This window comes from Garra rufa, chromosome 1 (assembly GCF_049309525.1).
Source record: "Garra rufa chromosome 1, GarRuf1.0, whole genome shotgun sequence".
In the NCBI taxonomy this organism is placed as follows: Eukaryota; Metazoa; Chordata; class Actinopteri; order Cypriniformes; family Cyprinidae; genus Garra; species Garra rufa.
Window position 1 is genome coordinate 37,679,374 of NC_133361.1, and position 20,966 is coordinate 37,700,339.

General features: G+C 35.9%; 3 gene segments (V, D, J or C); all 3 read left to right on the forward strand.

Annotated features, from left to right (window-relative positions):
- The first annotated feature begins 7,106 nt into the window (after window positions 1–7,106).
- On the forward strand, window positions 7,107–7,582 carry LOC141306465 (immunoglobulin heavy variable 1-46-like). The segment is given in 2 exon segments: window positions 7,107–7,189; window positions 7,272–7,582. Coding segments are annotated over 2 exon segments (354 nt in total).
- A 453-nt stretch (window positions 7,583–8,035) lies between these two features.
- Window positions 8,036–8,491, forward strand: LOC141306631 (immunoglobulin heavy variable 3-48-like). The segment is given in 2 exon segments: window positions 8,036–8,093; window positions 8,181–8,491. Coding segments are annotated over 2 exon segments (369 nt in total).
- Window positions 8,492–11,884: 3,393 nt separating this feature from the next.
- On the forward strand, window positions 11,885–12,371 carry LOC141306797 (immunoglobulin heavy variable 1-46-like). The segment is given in 2 exon segments: window positions 11,885–11,939; window positions 12,040–12,371. Coding segments are annotated over 2 exon segments (387 nt in total).
- The last annotated feature ends 8,595 nt before the right edge of the window (window positions 12,372–20,966 follow it).

Below are 20,966 nucleotides of genomic sequence, written 5' to 3' on the forward strand. Positions count from 1 at the left end.
CTTAAATTAAAAATATATGGTGCTTCACGATGCCATAGAAGAACCTTTTTTGTCTAAATGGTTCCATGAAACCTTTAACATTTGAAGAAACGTTCTGTTGAAAGAACACACTACATTTTTTTACACTGAATGAATTGGTGTATTAATCCTTCATGAGTTAACACTTTAAATGGTTTAAAGCTAAATATACATATTTATAAACTTATGTCAGACTTTACATATGTATATAAATACACAATAGACAGAAAAGACAATGGACAATATTTCTATGTACATATAAATGTGAACATATATTGTAAAAATATCAAAATCAAATATATACATGCACAGTACCAAATTTTATAACATGCACATTTATATATTACTGCATTACTGAATATAAAATTGAATAAATTATGATGTAGAGGTAAATGTCACATTTTAAATAATTAAAAAAAAAAATAATCACGTTTATTCACTGAAGTACAATATTATTTCCATATCAGTAGGTGGTACTGTTGTCTTTGAAATGAACCTCAATGGACTAAAACTCCAGTTCCTCCAGTGATTTTGCTCATTTGAGGTTTTAATGCAAATTAACTGAAGTCTGTTTCATACTTAAACAGCTACACTGTTGAGTAGAGGACTCTTCACCAGTTCAGCCTTCATTTAACCATGTTCACTTCATTTCTCTTGCTGTTGCTGGCTGCTGTGTCTTGTAAGTAAATTCCATATACAAAATAAACTATTTTCTTATTGTAAATAATATATATTCAGAATTCTTTTTTAAAGGTTGTGTTTATCCACAGGTATTGACTGTCAGGTTGTGCTCACACAGTCTGAACAGTCAGTAGTTGTGGCTCCAGGTGGTTCCTACAAACTGACCTGTGCCTGCAGTGGGTTTACTGTTAGTAGCACTAGCATGCACTGGATCCGTCAGGCACCTGGAAAAGGACTTGAATGGATTATTTATTATTATGATGATAATAATAAGAACTCAGCTCAGTCAGTGCAGGGCAGATTCACAGCATCTAAGGACAACTCTAATCTCTATTTGCACATGAATCAGCTGAAGACTGAAGACACTGCAGTGTATTACTGTGCAAGACAGACACTGTGAAAACACAAATACAGGCAGCTGTTCAAAAACTCATCATGAGAAATGTGGCGTATAGAAGATATGTTGGCTTGTGCAAACTGAAAAACTCTCAAGTGATATAAGGCCTGTCTGAATTGCCATTACAAACAGATATTGTAATTATCTTCTTACCCCACAAAATAAGCATGACACTGATACTAATAACATTCACCAAGAAACAAACAAACAAAAACCCTCCCCTGCTAAGTATAGGAAATAACAGTGTTGATAATGAACAATTAACAATTCATCATTACGTGTCATTATTAAATAACACACCATGAAAAACAAACAAAAAGTACAAAAAGTAAACATAGATAAAGTAATATAACTTTGCTCAGTTATTAAAATATAAATGTCTATTGTAATAATGCTCAGATTACTGCATTAAAATACAGATCTGCATACCTGCAAAGATGCAAATGATTTTGTGGGAAGGGTCAGTGTCTCCCAGACTCCTGAAAGATTGTGTTATAAGCAGAATTTTCAGTCAGTGCGTGTGTCCAGTGACTAAAACAGCTGCAGTGTAACCTATCACTGTTTTACTGTTGTAATGGAGATGCTACTGTATGGACTCCTACTGATGATTATTTCATGTGAGAAACGCACATTTGTTGTATTTTATTGTTGTAATTTTGTTGTTCCAATAATCTAACATTATTTGTTCCATGTTTTTCAGCTGTTAGTGGTCAGTCTTTGACCTCCTCAGATTCTGTGGTGAAAAAGCCTGGAGAATCAGTGACTCTGTCCTGCACTGTGTCTGGATTCTCAATGAGCAGCTATTACATGCACTGGATCCGTCAGAAACCAGAGAAAGGGCTGGAGTGGATTGGATATATAGACTATGGCTCAAGTGCATATTATGCTCAGTCTCTACAGGGCCAGTTCTCCATCACCAAAGACACCAGTAAAAACATGCTATATTTAGAGGTGAAAACCCTGAAGACTGAAGACACAGCTGTTTATTACTGTGCAAGAGATTCACAGTAAGTCAAAACACAGCAGAGCGGTACAAAAACTATTTGTTCTAGTTGTGGAGGTGACCCACTCATGAACTGAAATACATGAAAATATAACACTGCAATCTTGTGTTTACAGTCTCATCCAACTTGTTACTCTCAGGGCATTGTATTAAATTACAAAAAAATGTTCTGTCCTTCTGTCAGTTATTTTGCTTAATAAAGCTTAATGTGGGAAAAATTAATTATATGCCTGCCTTTAGCCCTATTATACCATGAAACACTGACATTAAGGATAAGTTTTACATGGGAAAATACTACCAACAATTCCTTCAGAAATGCTAAACTCTAGTCTGATGTGTTGTTTCAAATAAATCATTATTGCATAATTGAAGAGTTTATAAAATTTTAATAGGTGTCACAGTGGAGAAGACATATCAGCTATTAATACATTAGCAGTGATAATAGATTTCAATAAAAAGGAAAAGCAAACACTATGCTAAATATTTTTAAAGGATAATAAGGGCAGAGATGTGTAAATGTACCTTTAGGGCACCCTGTGCAAACCTACCTCTTCTTTAAAAAGACACAAAACTTGCTTGTGACTTTGTTGCATTAAGTTCCTCTTTTCATAACATGAAAATGGATATTGTGTCTAACCTGGGTTTTATCTTCATGTTTGCTCTCACAGAATGTAAGAGGCTCTTGAACACCTGTTGATAATCAGACTTATTCATGTGTGCTGTTGTAAATGTTAATGTTGAACTGTTTGTTTTTCAGTCTGTTGGTGTCAAACACTGACTGAGTCTGAGTCAGTGGTCATTAAACCTGGAGGATTTCACAGACTTACCTGTACATTCTCTGGATTTAGGGGTGACCCAGACTTGGCCTGTATAAGACAGAATGCAGGAGGAGCTCTGGAGTGGTTGGCAGTGTATTTGATATAATGTATCTGTTTCTTGATGTACAAGTCTTTTTTGCCAGACTATTAGCTTTAAACAATAAACAATTTAAACAATAACCTTTTACAATACATATGTAATCTAACACATCCAAGCACCAGTCTTCCAACTGCCATCCATAGACCTACTCAGCTAACACAAAAGCAAATTACTTACACACAGCAATATAATATACAACCAGAAATGATAGCTTTAGATTAAGTTCAACCAGAAAGATTCTAATGCATGCCATTCAATCATAACTATTAGCTCTGGTCGATCACTGCTTGACACTTAGAGGGTATAAGTAGCCTACTGAACTTTTTCTTTTACATTCGCAGAATTATAGCTCTAATCTGTGTGAAACACATATTTGAAGTCCTTGAGTCTTTACTAATGAGCTAATGAGTTGAATCAGGTTTGATTAGGAAGCCTATAAAATGTACAGTGTTGGGGGTTATTCAGGACCAAGACCAAGACAGAGCAATCACCGTCATAATAATGGATGTCCTGAAATTAATTTAAACCTCTCTGCCCACCGTGTCTCACTCCTTCATCTTCACTAGCCTATAAATGCCTATAAATGCCACATCAAAGCATCAGCCTTTCAACAACAGCCTTCCACAGACCTCATTTCAGCTATCACAACTAAAAAAAAAAAAAAAACATAAAAATATTAAACACTTACTCCATGCACATCAATAATACATTGTACAGCCTGAAATATCTACGATCACTAATAATTAGAAAGAAACAAACAAATACTAAAAGAGGCTGCTTTTTAGGGTGTTTTAATGCAATTTCAAATGCATTATTGCAGGAACAGATCATGTACAATATATCAGGAAACCTCTACACTGCCCTACAAAAAAGAAAACAGGGTGTGAATATCACTTCAGATCAATCAGAATTTGAACAAAAATCTTTTAATTAATTTTCCCAGTTCCAGTGTAGGCTATTAACCACATTTTGTCTTTGTAGGACAGATACACTATATGCAAATGTCATGATTTAGTCAGGAGGATCAGTGTCACTCAAACTTTCAAAGGACTGTGTTATAAACTGGATCCTCAGTCAGTGTTTGTGTTCTGCCGCAGTGCAGATATATATCTTCTTTTTTTTTTCTTCATTTGACAGTTTTATGGTGATAATGGAAATGTTACAGTATGGAGTTCTGCTGATGATTATGTCGGGTGAGAATGATTTTACTTCTCCAGATTGTTGTCACTTAATTGTTCTAAATCATCTAACATTATTTGTTCCATGTTTTTCAGCTGTTAGTGGTCAGTCTTTGACCTCCTCAGATTCTGTGGTGAAAAAGCCTGGAGAATCAGTGATTCTGTCCTGCACTGGGTCTGGAATCACAATAAGCAGCTACTGGATGGGCTGGATCCGTCAGAAACCCGGGAAAGGGCTGGAGTGGATTGGGCAGATATCTGGCTCAACTGTATATTATGCTCAGTCTCTACAGGGCCAGTTTTCCATCACCACAGACAGCAGCAAAAACATGCTGTATTTAGAGGTGAAAAGCCTGAAGACTGAAGACACAGCTGTTTATTACTGTGCAAAAGAGTCACAGTAAGTCAAAAGACTGCAGGACTGAACAAAAACTATTCATGCATTAGATCAATGTAGCAACTTCCTTACAATTTAACAATTATACTTATTTAGAAATGTTATTTGAAACATTTAAATACTTTCTTATAAACAGATTCTTAAATAAATGAATGAATGTATAAAGGTCTGGATTAATTAAGGTAAATTATAAAGATCATAGGCAGTTCATAAATCAGTAAGATAAAAAACCTGTACAGTTTCCATACATAATATTATGAAACAATATTGGGAAAACACAATGTTATATATTTAAAAAAACACATTTCTCATATGAAATTGGTGCTTATATTACTGTATGTACTGTATGTACTACTGACACATACAAAAATACATAGCAATAAAGACAAAAACTGCACTACACTTTTATATTTAATAGTTTTATTGAAACACTCAATTAATTGGTGTAATAATCATTCATGGGTTGCACACACACACACACACACACACACACACACACACACACACACACACACACACACACACACACACACACACACAAACATTCGTGTTTATTCACTGAAGTACAATATTATTTCCATATCAGTAGGTGGTACTATCATCCATGAAATGAAACTCAGTTGACTCAAGCACCAGTGACCCCACTGATTTTGCTAATTTAACATTTCAATGCAAATTAACTGAAGTCTATTTTATATTTGAACAGCTACACTGTCGAGTGGAGGACTCATCACCAGTTCAGCCTTCATATAAACCATGTTCACTTCATTTCTCTTGCTGTTGCTGGCTGCTGTGTCTTGTAAGTAAATTCGCTGGACAAAACACACTGCTTTCTAAGTGTAAATAATATTCATAATTCTGTTTAAATGTTGTGTTTATCCACAGGTGTTGACTGTCAGGTTGTGCTCACACAGTCTGAACAGTCAGTAGTTGTGGCTCCAGGTGGTTCCTACAAACTGACCTGTGCCTGCAGTGGGTTTACTCTTAGTAGCACTAACATGCACTGGATCCGTCAGGCCCCTGGAAAAGGACTTGAATGGATTATTTATTATTATTCAGATTCTGATAAGAGCTCAGCTCAGTCAGTGCAGGGCAGATTCACAGCATCTAAGGACAGCTCTAATCTCTATCTGCAAATGAATCAGCTGAAGACTGAAGACACTGCAGTGTATTACTGTGCAAGACAGACACTGTGGCAACACAAATACAGGCAGCTGTTCAAAAACTCATCATGAGAAATGAGGTTGACATGTTTGAGTTACGCAAGCTGTAACGTAACATAAGGCCCATCTGAGCTGTTTTGTACGTATTAAATGCAAAAAAAATCATTAAAATGTAAATACTATAAAACATGAATTACTCTTTTCACACTTACTTTTCAATAAATCTATACTGTATAATCTGTACGGTTTATAATATTCAGTATTTAAATTTCTCTTATAATGAACTGGGCCTTTTTTCTTATAGCATTTCTACTTCATAACTTTATTAACTCTACATGGGTACTGTTGCAATGGAGAATTAAAAGTAGTAATATGATTAATAGAATAATTAAACCAATAAACACAACATTACCGCACTAAAATGCTACAAGTGTGGCTTCCTTCCTTCCTTTCAGAGCTAGAAACTGGATTGCTGAAAATGACTGAACACGGTTGGTGAATCTCCATTAAACAATTAATCTTTTAACCAACCTCAGGCCCCACTTTGCCACATTGGGTCAATATTAAAAACACACCATGAAAGACATTACAGAACAAAAGCCAGGATGTGTAGAGAGTTCCTTCTGAGCAGGGGCTCAAATTAAAAAAGGGGTCATTTATATAAATCTAAAAATAAAGTCATTTGCATGTTCTTGAGTTTACACGCCACATAAAAGGCCTGTTGGTGGCACTTGGGCTTCATTTAAACAACAGTGATAGTATCATCAAATGGTGTACCAATATGCAGTATGTAAATAGGAGTTAATTAAACACAACTTAATGTGACTTCTTCTATTTTAACAGTTTTAGGTTTGTTAAAAAAAAGACCAGGAAAATACTGCTCTACTTCACATTATCCAATGAAATTTGAGCTTGTTTAAGATGAACACAATATATAGCAATGCAATGGCAACAACGTCTCAGACTGACAGATGAATAAATAAAAAAGATAAATAAATAAAAAAATAAATAACAGGCGTTTCCTTAGCCATTTGTTACTGTTTTGTACACATCGTCATATAAATTATAATTCAAATGCATTTTATTTTATTGACCACAATATTATTGTTGATCATTTTCGAGAGATGTCACTTTTGGTTAATTTAAGTAAAATAAATTATTATATATTGGAAAATTAAGAAATATAACTTTTCTCAGTTACTAAAATGTAAGTGAAGTTGTTTTTTTCTTTGTTCACTGTAATAACACTCAGATGCAAATAATTTTGTGGGAAGGGTCAGTGTCTCCCAGACTCCTGAAAGATTGTGTTATAAGCTGAACTTTTAGTCAGATGCGTGTGTCCAGAGACTAAAACAGCTGCAGTGTAACCATTTAACTGTTTTACCGTGGTAATGGAGGTGCTACTGTATGGACTCCTACTGATGATTATTTCATGTGAGAAATACATTTGTTCTGTATTGTTGTTGTAATTTCACTGTTCTAAATCATCTAACATTATTTGTTCCATGTTTTTCAGCTGTTAGTGGTCAGTCTTTGACCTCCTCAGATTCTGTGGTGAAAAAGCCTGGAGAATCAGTGACTCTGTCCTGCACTGTGTCTGGAATCTCAATGAGCAGCAACTGGATGCACTGGATCCGTCAGAAACCAGGGAAAGGACTAGAATGGATAGGATTTATTGACGTTGGCACTAGCACTACTTTTGCTCAGTCTCTACAGGGCCAGTTCTCCATCACCAAAGACACCAGCAAAAACATGCTGTTTTTAGAGGTGAAAAGACTGAAGACTGAAGACACAGCTGTTTATTACTGTGCACGAGATTCACAGTAAGACAAAAGACAGCAGGGCTGCACAAAAACTGCTCATGTGATCTTTGAGGGTCCGAGAATATGTTTCAGCACAATTCACTTGTTAACTCTATGCTTTTAATTAATTTATGATAATCATAAATCATGAAAAAAGTATATATATATATATTATATTATATATATTTTTGAATGATTATTTTTGTGATCTGATTGTTACTTTAATTATCTCCTTTGTCGAGCACATCATTACAGCCACTACTATGTCTCTGAACTAGTACATATAAACAAACAATACACTGAAAGGCAGACATGAATACAGAGGTTAATAAGGTCACAGAAGATGTAAACATACCATTAGAGGGCACCCTATGCAAACCTACTTCTCCTCGTCCTCTTTAAAAAGCCTCCACTCTATTCATCTCCAGACACAAAACTTGTTTGTGACTTTGATGCATCATCTTCCTCTTTTTATAACATGACAATGGATATTGTGTTTAAACTGGGTTTTATGTTCATGTTTGCTCTCACAGAATGTAAGAGGGGCTTTTTTAAACATGTTGATAACAGACTTATTCATGTGTCCTGTTGTAAATGTTAATGTTGAGCTGTTTGTTTTTCAGTCTGTTGGTGTCAAACACTGACTGAGTCTGAGTCAGTGGTCATTAAACCTGGAGGATCTCACAGACTAACTTGTACAGTCTCTGGATTTAGTAGTAACTATGAGATGTCCTGGATCAGACAGGCTGCAGGAGGAGGTCTGGAGTGGCTGGCATACATCTCTAGTGGTGGTGGTACTACATACTACTCTCAGTCAGTTCAGGGTCGCTTTACCATCTCTAGAGACAACAGCAAGAAACAGATGTATCTGCAGATGAATAACATGAAGAAGGAAGACACTGCTGTATATTATTGTGCAAGAGAGACACAGTGATGAATACAGCAACCGCACTGTACAAAATCGGAAAACAACCACATAAAAGCTCTCTCTATAAAACTTCAGTGAATAAATAAATTAAACTAATTATATTTTTGCTTATAATGCTATCAAATGTTTGCAGGAGACTTTGCATGGAGGCACAAGCCATATAGACAAATTTTTATTATGTCTTTAATAAAGCTGTGCTGGTCATCATTTACTTTTGGTGAAAGTAACATGAATGTTACATACAACAGAAATACAATGTGAATATTATTAAGCTTAGCTGTAATTTTGCTATTTTACAAGGGTTAAAGTTTTAAACAAGAGCCCCCTCAGACAAATCCTGAATTAAATTTTTCCCTTTGGTCATGTATTATCTCAGGAGAATCTGTTTCTAACTAACTGTAGTTACAATTTATAGGTCAAAAAAAGATGAGACTGAAACAAGGACAGACTCTCAGAACATTGTGTTTGCTTTGACAGACGCTAATGGCATCTCATGGATTGTAAACACCCCTGTTTTTTAAACAGTCCTTGTGCAGTATTAAAAAAGAATCAGACATTTGTAAGGATTAATTAGCTCAAATTTATAATGATTCAAATAAGGAATCGAATCGAAAGATTCGGAACTTGATTAAATTGATTCAGAGTTAATAGATTACACTTCTTAACCATTCGTCCAGCAAAGTGGTCAATTCAGCATACTGTATTAACTCAAAAAGGTTTATATTATGTTCCTGGCCAAGATCACAAATAAACCAAAATATTACGTTAGGAAATTTTAAAGCTGAGGTAGCTTGATCTAAACACAGATAGAACTTTTGTGAACATAAAGTCAAGACACTTCTTTTAATGAAACAATGATTTATTGAACTACTCTAAGACACAACGCTAATCTACTAAACACAAATAAACACACACACACACACACACACACACACACACATTCACACGCACAATTCAGGGAGTAAAAGTTACAGAGTTTTGAATAGCATCCCAGAGTTCTAGTATTTCTTACTACTAGTTCTTCAATCGCAACCTTAGAAAATCACAAAAGCAGAGACTTAGCTTTTAACTACTTAAGGAATATTTTGCACCAGTTTCAGCTAAGTAAAGAGAGATCTTGGCTGTATCCGAAATCGCCCCCTATACCCTTAAATAGTGCACTATTTGAGGGGACAGCCATTTTAAGTGGTGTTCGAAACCATAGTGAACGTTCCCGAGTGCACTCATTCAATCCCACAATGCACCGCAAAAACGAGTGTACAACCGATGTACACTCAACAGCTAGAGATAACCCATAATGCACTGTGAGAGTCGCGCGCCGACTGAATTCCCGCGTCTCGCCAGACGATGGCGCCCGCAGCTGAATCATCCATCCATTCGCTTGTCCACTGCATAATACAGCATACAACACGGGTACAAATTCGTTGTAAATTGATTATTAAATTGTTTAACCAGGGTTTATATGTAAACTCCTTGACATAGTTCAAGATAAATCCTTTAATCTAACTACTCGAACTGTCCGTTTTAAATGATTGTTAAACAGTAAGCAATACTATGCAAAAGCGGCAGTCCTTCCGGTGCACTCAGTGTCCGAATTCACTCACTCGTTTTCACTCACTCCTTCAAGTGAACTGTAAGAGTGGACTAATGTAGGGAATAGTGAATGAGGGTATAGGGGGCGATTTCGGATACAGCCCTTGTTACTTGCGTTCGGGTCAGAGTTCCACGGGCTTGTCTTTAGCAGAAGGGAACCCCGGCTTTGCTGATAGGTTGCTTCTTGATGACGTCTTCTGAGGAACACATTCGTGAGGAGTGGGCTGTTTGCCGGGAGGAGCTTCGGTTGCCTAGTTGCGCAGGTTGATGCGCTGGAAGTTCTTTTGAGTCGGCGTTTGCGAGACTTGGAAAAGTTCGGCAGTCACGAAGCTTCAGTTCTGTGGAGTTTTGATGGCACCGTCGCTTGCTCGGTCGAGTGGTCGAGCGGTCGAGCGCAGATGGAAAAGCACTCCAACCACAAGAGGCGAAAGGCGTGAGGCGAGAGCTGGGAGCGCTGAGTTCGCTGAGTTTTTTTTTTTTTCTGTTAGGAACATGAAGTTTTAAACGGGCCGCTAGGGCACGTCCCATGATGCTGGGATCCAATGGCGTTGCTAGAGGGGCGGGTCTCGCCACCCCCTTTTCGTCCTGTAATTCCTTCTGGTACGTAACTTATTAGGATATAGATTTCTCTGCAACTTTTGTTATTAACTTCAATAAACAATTTCAATGCATAAAGTCTACACAATATCATTTCCTCGTTCATTTTGCTGTGTATCATTCATCCAGACAATTCATTACATATCAAATAAGGCCATATTGCTTGCATGCTAATACATTTGATAACTTCCTTTCCCAAAGGCATATAATGCATAGATTAAACTCCAATCATCACATAAAACACAGCAGGCATATAAAAGAGAACATACTGTTGCTCTAATAGCAATACTAATAAGTTGATTGTCTCTTAAAGTTTGTCTTTGCAGTGTACGTATCTCTATTGAGAGACGGGGTGTTTTGGAATGTCAGAGGAAAGGGGGACAGGAAGTCCGAAAAACCATGTGAGTCACGCTGGACGCATCATGTGCCATGCCAGCTTTATTTCAGAAGACTGGAGGTTTGTTTCTTAGGTGCTTTGAGACAGAGAGCGTTTTCTTCTCTCTGGATGCGTAAGACGCAGATCTCGACAAAAGCGGTCCATACAATTAGCGTCTGGTGATCATCATGTGATGGTCATGTGTCAATTTTGTGACTGAGAAAGAGGGTCCTTTTGTTTCTTTGGAATATGGCCATTTCTGTTTTGTACGTTGTTCGCCCAAGATTCCTACACATTGTTTCCATACCCACACATGCACACTAGCCGTTATTCCACATTTCTACTTTGAGAACTTAAAAAGCAACACAACTACTTGTAAATGCAAAAAAAAAAAAAAAAAAAAAACTTTTCTAGTACAATGTTAAAATGAATACATTACTAAATGTTGAATAGTACATTACAGCAATGATTCACTGCTTCCACAAGATGGAGTCCCTAATTTACAATAAAACTTGACTTTTTTGTCTGAAAATGTAAATTAAAGAGACTGACATATCATAAAAATGTAATCAAAAACAGTGCCAAGAAGTTAAGATACTTAAATCACATGAAGTAAACCATGTGTAATTCTTCAGCAATGCCATTTCAGGAACACCTCCTCACATTTCCACCCACATTTTACTTCAGTATATTATACAGCCAAAAAATGTGCCATATGCAAATTCACTCTCCACTTCACCTGTATATAATGTAAGCACACAATTCAGCTCAACAATCATTGAACATACAATTATAATTTAGTTTACACCCTATAGTTACAAGACTTTTTAACAATGGGTTCAAAAAGCATTTGGCTGTTTATTATTGTAGCTATTTTAACTGAACAAGGTAAGTGTAACATTTGTTTGTTTTTTTCTAGCTTAGTGCATTTGATACACTGCTGGATGCTCTACATCAATGTAATTTATTTATTGTTACTATTCCACAGGTATCAGCGGTGATGAAATCCGATTAGATCAGTCACTTGCTGAGATAAAGAGACCTGGAGAAACAGTGAAGATCTTCTGTAAAATATTTGGTTATACAATGACAAGCTACAGCATACACTGGATACGACAGAAACCAGGGAAAGCTCTGGAGTGGATTGGGAGAGTTTACACTGGTGGCAGTTCTAGATCTGATTACCTTATTTATGCAGACTCTGTGAAAAATCACTTCACTATGAGTGAGGACGTGTCTCAAAGTACACAGTATCTTGAAGCCAAGAGTCTGAGAGAAGAGGACACTGCTGTGTATTACTGTGCTCGACAGACACAGTGACTCCATCTGATGAGGCAGCTCTACAAGAACTGAAAGTAACTGAAGTGGGATGATGTCAATGTAAGGGAAACAGGTCAATTTAGCTCAAAGGGAATAAATTAAGAATAAGGAATTTGAACAGAATCACTGTTCCATGGCTGATCACAGAGCGATTGTAATTGGCCAGCGATTCATTGAACAAACCGTATAACATAAACTTTGACACAGACGTCCCGGACATGCCTTGCGGCAAAACATAACTTAGAACACAAAACTCTCAACGGAAAAGAAACTGAAGTAAAAGAAAGAAACATTGTAATGAGACTAGATGCCTTTTCTTTTCATTGTGGTTGAGTATCAGCAGGGGTGCAGGCTGAAGTTCCCTGGAAGAGTTCTCAAAGAACAAAAAAAAAAAAAACACTGGGCTGTTGGACACATCTCGAATAGTGTCTTGACCAATTAGACATTGTCTTAGCTCGGGGTGTTGCTATGTTTCTTCTCCCAATACATAAGTCAACATGTTATCTTATCAGTCACATGGTCCGAATTTTCCCGCTCTTGCAGAGTATAATTTGGACATGATTTCTATAACAAGAATATACATTTTAGAGAGAATTGATTGATAGAAACGTTTAAAGCATTAATATTCAAACACACACATAGTAGCCTAAACATAGCTAACTATAAACCTAAAAACTATTCAATAGTTACTCAAAATGACATACACAATGAGTAATTAGAACATGATAGCCAAATGTGTGGGTTACACACATAAAAGGGAGTTATTTAATGGACTGATATTTGTTTAGAACCACCCAACAAAGTCTCTACTACTCAACTAATCTTGGTTACTTGACCCAAGTTTATGTTCTTTTGTGTAATGTTGCAAGTTGTTCAAAGCTGCTAGTTAGTTAGACTTGCTTCAGACTTGTGACACTAGGATCTGATTTACAATCATCCATGTTGTCTTGGGTCTCTTTGTGGAATTCGGCTCCTTGGGTTTAACTATGTTCTGATTGAATCTTTTATTGTCTTATATTACCTTGATATCACATAGTTTGCATCCAATATCCACATGTAGATTATGTCTCTGCGAGTTTAATCTTGATTGCGATAAAAAAAAAATAGCCTTCTACTTTCTTATTGAATTATTTTCTGTATTTCTTTATTATTCTGTTGTCCCTTTTTCAAAAGCCTTATAAATTGCTTCTGGAATAGCAGACGTGACTCTAACTTAAACAACATTATACTTTCATTGTGTGGAAAAACCTACATTTTTAAAATATGTACTGTATGTTTGCATGTGTGTTTCTTTTCAAAAACAAAATGTTGAGCGATATATATTCAAATTACAGATATACAAATACTCTTTGCTTTGACAACTGAAAGTGTGGTGGTTATAAAAAAATAAAAGTAAAAGAATGGAGTAAGGTAAAAATTATAAATCATATTGAATTTAATATTTCTTGCACATACCTATTAGTGTGTAATAGGGAATATCTTGTCTTTGACAATTGATTGTAAATACTGAAGTTTGCGAATGATCATTTGATAGCTTTGCCTTACTCGCGAGTGTTCGCCTGTGGGGGGAGGGGCATGCTGCTCAGTTAATACACAGCTTCAGAAGAAGACGCAGCAGCTCCGTCTCTTGTGGTTTTTTTCTTAACTGTTTATTTCTCCTCATCAGGCGGTGAGGGTGCTACAAAAGCATGTTTAAAAGTGAATTTAATTCTCCCTATCTTTCCTGTCCTACTTCAACCTTTAAAACCACTGTAAACATACTAACAGCTACCAAAAACACCAAACATAAAAACATCTAACATTTACTGTACCCACACTAATGACAGTGACAGCCTGACTTCTTCACTATGCCAGAATAACTAAAAAACTAGATAAAAAGTTTAAACATTGCTTCAAAATAACACAAGAGCATTGTTTTATGCAAGTTATCTGTATAGATGTTTTTAATGAGTTAATGCAATTTGAAATGTATTTTTGTAAACATACTGTACAATAACATGTTGGCAAACATCAGTACTGCACTTAAAAGAAATTAATAGAATATACAGTACAGTATGCAAATGTTGTGATGTAGTAAGGAGGGTCAATGTTACTAAAACTTCTTAAAGACTTGTATTATAAAACAAAATTCTCAGTCAGTGTTTGTGTCCAGCTGCAGTGCAGCTAAATATTTACTCTTTAGTTCACAGTTTCGGGGTCAAGATGGAAGTGTTACTACATGGAGTTCTGCTGTTGATCATTTCATGTAAGAAATTCTTAAAGTGCCCCTATTATGCCTTTTCAAATATGATATTTCATGTAGTGTGTCATGTAGCTGTATGTGAACATATACTATCTGCAAAGTTGTGACGCCGACAGTGCACTACAAATGAAGTTTTTGTCTATCAAAAAAAAGAGTCGGCTCACATTCGCCTAAACGAGTCGTCAGCAATTCAAATCTTTTTCTGTAACGGCCACACGTCACGAGCTACACATTTGCTTAATGTCCGCCCACGTTCTATGTTGCGAACAACTTGCCCGCCCACAAACAGTAGGTCTACCATTTTCACGTGGATTACATCATGTCAAGAAGGCGTCCTGCGCTATGAGAGTGAATTTGTTTTATATGCCCTTCCGAAAGATGAAACTACCAAGAATGAGTGGTTAACATAAATTTTTTTTAACACCTCAGCAGTCCAATTCCAATCTTGTGTTGTGTTCGCGTCATTTTACTGATGACTGCTTTTCCAATCTTGGGGAGTAACGTTACAACGCGAGATTCACCAAACGCTTGGTTTTAAAAAATGGATCAGTGCCCAGTTTATTTGGACCGGCTTGCTCCTCTGAACTTCTACCTGTAAGTATGATTAATAATTGATGATTGTATTTTCTAGCGATCGTTCAAAATACGTTTTTGTGTACGTTATGGTGTGTAACAACCCCGCACATGTCTTGGTAACCGGCTAACTTGCGTTTCTGTAGTTCTGTTGTTCAGCTGTGAGTGCAATGTAGTCTAAAAATTGTGATTGATGCAGCTTGACTGTCTGTCTGCCTTATTAGTTTAAGTAATGATAATGATAAACGATGGCTTAACGCAGTGTTATGCATTATACAATGTTGAAGTTCACAACGTAGAGGTGTGCCCGGTTCGCTTACAAAAGCAAATTGCAAGCACTTTCCACAGTTAACATATGACACCCACTGAGAAACGTCCTGCTCCAGTCGTGCTTGCAAAACAGTTTCTTGTCTATGTGCCACTTCAACCGTTTCATCGTCAGACTCCGGCTCGAATTGATAGGGTAAAATCGAGGCTATCTTATCTATGCATTAACAGGTCTCCACAGCTGTCATTCAGTTATGCCAATGGGCGTTTCGTTTTGCGCTGAAGCGGTAGACCAATCTAAAAGGACTGCACCATCTGACCAATCACAGCAGTGAGGGCTCACGGAAAGGAGGGGTTTAGAGAGACTGATTCTTCGAACTGCTTCACACGAGTCGTTTACGAATCATTTAGAAACTGGGTAAAATTAAATCTAATTTTGGAGAAAACTAAAGTGTTTTTTGAACTTGCATACATGTAAACCTGTTTTAAGAGACTAATACAACAATATTAACTACCTTTAAAATGGCATAATAGGGGCACTTTAATTTTTCTGAATTGTTCAGAACATCACACTATTCTAAATCATCTAACATCATTTGTTCCATGTTTTTCAGCTGTTAGTGCTCCTCAGATTCTTTAGTGAAAAAGCCTGGAGAATCAGTGACTCTTTCCTGCACTGTGTTTGGATTCTCAGTGAGCAGCTGGTGGATGCACTGGATCTGTCAGAAACCAGGGAAAGGACTGGAGTGGATTGGATGTATAGACACTGGCTCAAGAGTATATTATGCTCAGTCTCTACAGGGCCAGTTCATCATCACCAAAGAAACCAGTTAATACATGGTGTATTTACAGGTGAAAAGCCTGAAGACTGAAGACACAGCTGTTTATTACTGTGCACGAGAGTCACCGTTACACAAAAGACTGCAGGGCTGAGCAAAAACTATTCATGCATCAAATCACGATAGCAATCCAATTGCAAACATCCTCAAAACACAAAATATCACTTGTTTTTAGATGTTATTCAAAACACTTAAGTAATTCTTTGGTATAGCATTTTAAAATAATGGTCCATCTTTAACAGGTAACTACGCAGGAAGAAATGCAGGACAGAAACACTTTAGCTACTAGCTACTTGGGAACAAGAATAACTAATCATTAATTAATAATAATTTAGGCTTTAGACATAGGAGTTGATTTCTTATTAGATAATCGCTAATCACTGAATAAGAATAAACTTATTAATAACTGATTAATAACTATGACAAATTATAAAGAATTACCAGGTATTTATCATTAACATGTCTGACACACAAACAATGTGTCATAAAATGGTCATAAAATTTGTCATAAACATGGTCATAAAATGCACCACCCAAGTGCTATCTAAAACCAATAGTGATCTGGACCAATATTTTAAAGTGATTTTTTTTTTTTTTTTTTAGTAGATATATACTGTTTCTGTTGCACTACTCATTTCTCCTGCATTACCTCCTGCATACTAGCAATAGTTGTCTTCATTTTATATTACATTTGATTTGATTTTATAATGCCTGTTGAATCTTATAATGAAAGTGTGAACATTATAAAATCAATGATGACAACTATTGCTTACAAGACGAGCAAGATAAGGCCATGTCTGGGGTTTTTAATTATATTTTTTGGTCTGACATTCATTTTACTGATGTAAGATGAGCCGGCACAGAAATGTAAATGTACCTTTAGAGGGCACCCTATGCAAACCTACTTCTCATTATTCTCATTTAAAAGCCTCCACTACTCCATGAAAAATCACTTCACTATGAGTGAGGACGTGTCTCAAAGTACACGGTATCTTGAAGCCAAGAGTCTGATAGAAGAGGACACTGCTGTTTATTACTGTGCTCGAGCACCAGGACACAGCGACTCCATCTGATGAAGCAGCTTAACAAGAACTGAAAACCACAGTGAGGAAATCGTCACCTTAGAATTATAAGGTTCTATCTGCATTCTGAGCACTTTCGAGATATTGAGCTTCAAAGATTTTGCATTCCATAGACTTCTGTAGATAGAACCATTTTTGTTTTCTAAAAAAAGGCCCAAAATGTACACAGCTTACAAAAGAAACATCAAGTAATGTAAATAAGTTGTCAAAGAATAAGAATATGTGAACAACTCAATTTTGACAAAAATGTCAGATAGAACCTTATAATTCTAAGGTGACGAAATGTCAGTTATGAACTCTATAACCTTGTAGTTTGCATTTAAAATCCACATGTGCATTATATTACTGTGAGAGAGTTTAATCATGATTGCAATTAAAATCTGTAAATTTTAGTCTTCTGCTTTCAAATTAGAATTATTTTCTGTACTTCTTTATTATTTTATCCTCCCATTTCAAAAACTGTCCTGGAATAGAAGACATGATTCTAACCTAAATAACAATATACTTTTCTTATTGTATAGAAGTACTTTTATGTTTATTTTTGAATTAACTTCCCCTTTAAAAAAAGTATATGTGCATTATTTTATAAAAACAAAATGTTGAGAAATGTTGCTTTGACGACTGAAGGCACGCTTAAAGATGAATTTAAAACCTTTCTATTCTTCCTGTCCTACTCCAAACTCCACAAGGACCTTTATCTAGGCCTTAAAATGTTACATCCAAGCACAATTCCTCCAAAACTGTTGTAAACAGACATACTAACAGCTACTGCACCAACACCAGTAACAGTAACAGACTGATTTCTTCACTATGTAAGAATTACCAATGGATAAATATTTGAAACATTGCTGCAACATAACAAAAGAGCACTTTGTTTTATCTAAGTTATCTGTATGTTTAAGTTGATCTGATGAGTTAATACAATTTGAAATGTATTTTTGTAAACATATTGTACAATAGCATGTCGACAAACCTCTGTACCTAAAAAGAACATAAAATGTAAATTATGTATTATATCAATCAGAATTCAATAAAAGAATAAAACAGCTGAATATATTTTGCAGAATATATGCAAATGTTATGATGTAGTAGGGAGGGTCAGTGTTACTTAAACAGATTCATGCTATAAAACTAAATTCTCAGTCAGTGTTTGTGTCCAGCTGCAGTCCAGCTAAATATCACTCTTTAGTTCACAGTTTTGGGGTGAAGATGGAAGTGTTAGTGCATGGAGTTCTGCTGTTGATCATTTCATGTGAGAAACTCTTGAGAACTGTTCATCACACTGTTCTAAATCATCTAACATTATTTGTTCCATGTTTTTCAGCTGTTAGTGGTCAGTCTTTGACCTCTTCAGATTCTGTGGTGAAAAAGCCTGGAGAATCAGTGACTCTGTCCTGCACTGTGTCTGGAATCTCAATGAGCAGCTACTGGATGCACTGGATCCGTCAGAAACCAGGGAAAGGACTTCAGTGGATTGGATACATAAATACTGGCTCAAGTGCATATTATGCTCAGTCTCTACAGGGCCAGTTCTCCATCACCAAAGACACCAGTAAAAACATGCTGTATTTAGAGGTGAAAAGCCTGAAGACTGAAGACACAGCTGTTTATTACTGTGCACGAAGCTCACGGTTACACAAAAGACTGCAGGGCTGAGCAAAAACTATTCATGCATCAAATCACGATAGCAATCCAATTGCAAACATCCTCAAAATACAAAATATCACTTGTTTTTAGCTGTTATTCAAAACACTTCTTTGGTAGCATTTAATAAAATGGTCCATCATTAACAGGTAACCATGCAGGAAGAAATGCAGGACAAATGAGTAGTAGTACAGAAAAAAATTACCTACTACTATTAACTATTCTGGAAACAAGAATAACCAATCATTAAGTAATAATGAATTTAGGCTTTAAACTTGTTGACTTGTTGTAAACTAGTTGATTTTTTATTAGATAATCAATAATTACTGAATAAGCTTAAATTAATTAATAACTATTTAATAACTATGACAAATTATAAAGAATTACCAGGTAATTATCATTAACATGCACAGACACAAGCAATATGTCATAAAATGATCATAACATTTGTCACAAACAAAATGCACCACCCAAGTGTTACCTAGAACTAACAGTGATCTGGATCACTATTTTAAAGTGACTTTTTAGTAAATTAAGTGTTTCTGTTGCACTATTACAAGATGAGTAAGATAAGGCCATGCCTGGGGTTTTAATTATATTTTTTGATGTGGCATTCATTTTAATGATGTAAAATGACCTGGCACTGAAATGTAAATGTACCTTTAGAGGGCACCCTATGCAAACCTACTTCTCTTTAGTGTCTTTTAAAACCACTCACTCTATTCATCTCCAGACACAAAACTTGTTTGTGACTTTGATGCATCAGCTTCCTCTTTTCATAACACGACAATGGATGTTGTGTCTAAACTGGGTTTTATCTTCATGTTTGCTCTCACAAAATGTAAGAGGCTCTTAAAGACCTGTTGATAATCAGACTTATTCATGTTTACTGTTGTAAATATTAATGTTGAACTGTTTGCTTTTCAGTCTGTTGGTGTCAACACTGACTGAGTCTGAGTCAGTGGTCATTAAACCTGGAGGATCTCACAGACTTACCTGTACAGTCTCTGGATTTAGTAGTGACTATGCCATGTCCTGGATCAGACAGAATGCAGGAGGAGGTCTGGAGTGACTGGCATACATCTCAGATGGCAGTGTTTCTAAGTACTACTCTCAGTCTGTTCAGGGACGTTTCACCATCTCCAGAGACAACAGCAAGAAACAAATGTATCTGCAGATGAATAACATGAAGAATGAAGACACTGCTGTATATTACTGTGCAAGAAAAACACAGTGATGAATACAATGACAGCACTGCACAAAATCTGAATGCAATAAACAGAAAATAAGATATTTTATTTTTTGCCTGTATTTACTCAACTGCAACCCATTAAAGCTCTACAACTTTACAAACACATCACAAATAACTTCTTACATATTACACTGAAATAACTGTAATGGTACATCAATAAAAGACACATTTATACTGTCACATGCATGTTTGGTGCTGCTTGTTTGTCCAAATTTCCACCACTAGTTTGTTACCGCTTCTTACTGACTTGCACCTGTCTGATTGATTTGTTTAAGTGTATTTAAACCCTGTGTTTTCTTCTGTTCATAGTCAGTTCTGGTTATTCTGCTCAATTCATATTTCCAGTTTTGAGTTTGTATAAATAAAACTAAATTGCTGATCTTAGATCCTCATATCATCCTTATTTCCAAACTTCATACTAATTGTACAAGTGTTCCATAAAAAAAATAAAAAAAATAAAAACCTGCAAGAACAGGAGTATGTTAATATAAAAACAAGAGGCACTAAATATTACATCAATGAAATGCATCAAATTGTTTCATTATAATCTGTTTGGTAATGACATTGTAATTGTATGTGTTTGCAATATTTTCAAAATAGCAACCAAACTAGTTTATATTTTTGTGTTCAATGTTTTATTTATTGCTGAACAGTACAAAAATAAATCAGGTTGTCAGAACTTTGAGTGACTGACAA